Source organism: Salvelinus alpinus, chromosome 31, assembly GCF_045679555.1.
Source record: "Salvelinus alpinus chromosome 31, SLU_Salpinus.1, whole genome shotgun sequence".
Lineage (NCBI taxonomy): Eukaryota > Metazoa > Chordata > Actinopteri > Salmoniformes > Salmonidae > Salvelinus > Salvelinus alpinus.
This window is the reverse complement of record NC_092116.1, coordinates 35936599-35939098: the sequence shown is the minus strand read 5'-3', so window position 1 is coordinate 35939098 and position 2500 is coordinate 35936599. Positions and strand designations below refer to the sequence as shown.

Here is a 2500-nt window from a genome sequence, read left to right as displayed (position 1 = left end):
GGGGGACCTTGCGTGCGCTGCAGGATTTTAATCCATGACGGCGTAGTGTGTTACTAATGGTTTTCTTTGAGACTGTGGTCCCAGCTCTCTTCAGGTCATTGACCAGGTCCTGCCGTGTAGTTCTGGGCTGATCCCTCACCTTCCTCATGATCATTGATGCCCCACGAGGTGAAATCTTGCATGGAGCCCCAGACCGAGGGTGATTGACCGTCATCTTGAACTTCTTCCATTTTCTAATAATTGCGCCAACAGTTGTTTCCTTCTCACCAAGCTGCTTGCCTATTGTCCTGTAGCCCATCCCAGCCTTGTGCAGGTCTACAATTTTATCCCTGATGTCCTTACACAGCTCTCTGGTCTTGGCCATTGTGGAGAGGTTGGAATCTGTTTGATTGTGTGTGGACAGGTGTCTTTTATACAGGTAACGAGTTCAAACAGGTGCAGTTAATACAGGTAATGAGTGGAGAACAGGAGGGCTTCTTAAAGAAAAACTAACAGGTCTGTGAGAGCCGGAATTCTTACTGGTTGGTAGGTGATCAAATACTTATGTCATGCAATAAAATGCAAATTAATTATTTAAAAATCATACAATGTAATTTTCTGGATTTTTGTTTTAGATTCCGTCTCTCACAGTTGAAGTGTACCTATGATAAAAATTACAGACCTCTACATGCTTTGTAAGTAGGAAAACCTGCAAAATCGTCAGTGTATCAAATACTTGTTCTCCCCACTGTATATATATAGTACCAGTCAAAAGTTTGGACACACCTACTCATTCTAGAGTTTTTCTTTATTTTTACTATTTTCTACATTGTAGAATAATAGTGAAGACATCAAAACTATGAAATAACTTTGATTCCATAGGTGTTATTTCATAGTTGTGATGTCTTCATGTAGAAAATAGTAAAAATAAAGAAAAACCCTTGAATGAGTCGGTGTGTCCAAACTCGGGTTGGTATAACACATATCAAATCAAAGACGATTGATTTGGAACAATTCTTCAAACAATCACATTTTTTTTTTTGGGGGGGGGTGATCTCATTAACGCTGCTAATAATAAAGTTAGCTAGCTTCATTATCCACATTGTCAAAGTTTTTACTCGTGTGTTTAAAAAAATAAAAATAATAATAATATTCGTCTGTCTCCTCAGTGTTCAGGAGCACTGTGTGTAAAGTGTACCGGTTCCAGACCGAGTCTAGCAGGTGGATGCTGGTGAGAGAACAGATGAGTGAAAGCCCTCTGTCCTCAAGTCTACCCAAACAGCTTCTGTCCTGCTACATACAAGAGGACATGAGGAGGTGAGACAGCCATCATGGCTCAAACTGGATCTGCACAGTTACAGCTGATAACGTGCGTAGAGGCAGACATTGTTTTTTTTGCCAGTATGCTATAGACACATCAATTTGTCTTTTGAGAGACATGATCAACAGTGAGTGAAAATGAAACCTTGTAATGAAGTTGAGTGTTTTTCCAGGAACCAAGACAATGTTAGGAGCCTCTTTTGCTTTCATATCAACTATTTTAAGGAGTTTTCTTTTGACAACATTAAGAGAGAAGTAAAAAGAAACTTCCATCTCTCTCTCAATTCAATTCAATTCAATTCAATTCAATTCAAGGGGCTTTATTGGCATGGGAAACATGTGTTAACATTGCCAAAGCAAGTGAGGTAGGTAATATACAAAAGTCAAATAAACAATAAAAATGAACAGTAAACATTACACATACAGAAGTTTCAAAACAATAAAGACATTACAAATGTCATATTATATATATGCAGTGTTGTAACAATGTACAATGTAATCTCTCTCTCTGTCTCTGTTTCTGCCTCTGTCTCTCTCTCTCTGTCTCTGTCTCTCTCTCTCTGTCTCTCTGTCTGTCTGTCTCTCTCTCTCTCTCTCTCTCTCTCTCTCTCTCTCTCTCTCTGTCTCTGTCTCTCTCTCTGTCTCTGTCTCTGTCTCTGTCTCTGTCTCTGTCTCTGTCTCTGTCTCTGTCTCTCTCTGTCTCTGTCTCTGTCTCTCTCTCTCTTCAGGGTCCAGGAGCTTTGTGAACTATGTGACCTTTCACCCTACTGGGAGCGGTTAAGGACTGATGTTATCGCCCACTACAGTCAGCTGATCAGCACCTACCAGGAAACACTGACAGAACTCAACAAACTGACAGGTGAGAGAGACAAAAAGATGGGTAGGGAGTGCTATGTGTGTATAAAGAGTAAAGTAGGTAGTCTCTGGGTTTTGGGGCAGGGGTACTCCAGTACTATTTGAGAAGGTGCGGGGTCATATTTCTTAGGTGACAACGGTTTGGCTGGATATTGTCTTTTATCAGCGTAGTAACAAACCCCCACCTAGCAACACAATGTGAGATCCTACATATGTATGGCTGGTTTAGAGTTTTCCTAATCAATTACTAGTTTTACTAGTCAATAACCAATTAAATTGTTTTAATGTTAGATGTAGATTACTGTCAGACTAGCCCGTAACCTTCCAGACATGTCCTTCATCTGTG

The 2500-nt window shown here is 40.2% G+C and overlaps 1 protein-coding gene across 1 annotated transcript in view; it reads left to right on the top strand.

The window, feature by feature from the left end:
* The window catches only part of LOC139561304 (type II inositol 3,4-bisphosphate 4-phosphatase-like), a 58564-nt gene that overhangs the window by 33056 nt on the left and 23008 nt on the right, over positions 1-2500 (top strand). Inside the window, exons 9-10 of the mRNA XM_071378314.1 lie at positions 1149-1296; positions 2028-2158. Of these exons, the coding sequence (XP_071234415.1) occupies positions 1149-1296; positions 2028-2158 (279 nt within the window). The remainder of the gene's footprint in view (positions 1-1148; positions 1297-2027; positions 2159-2500) is intronic.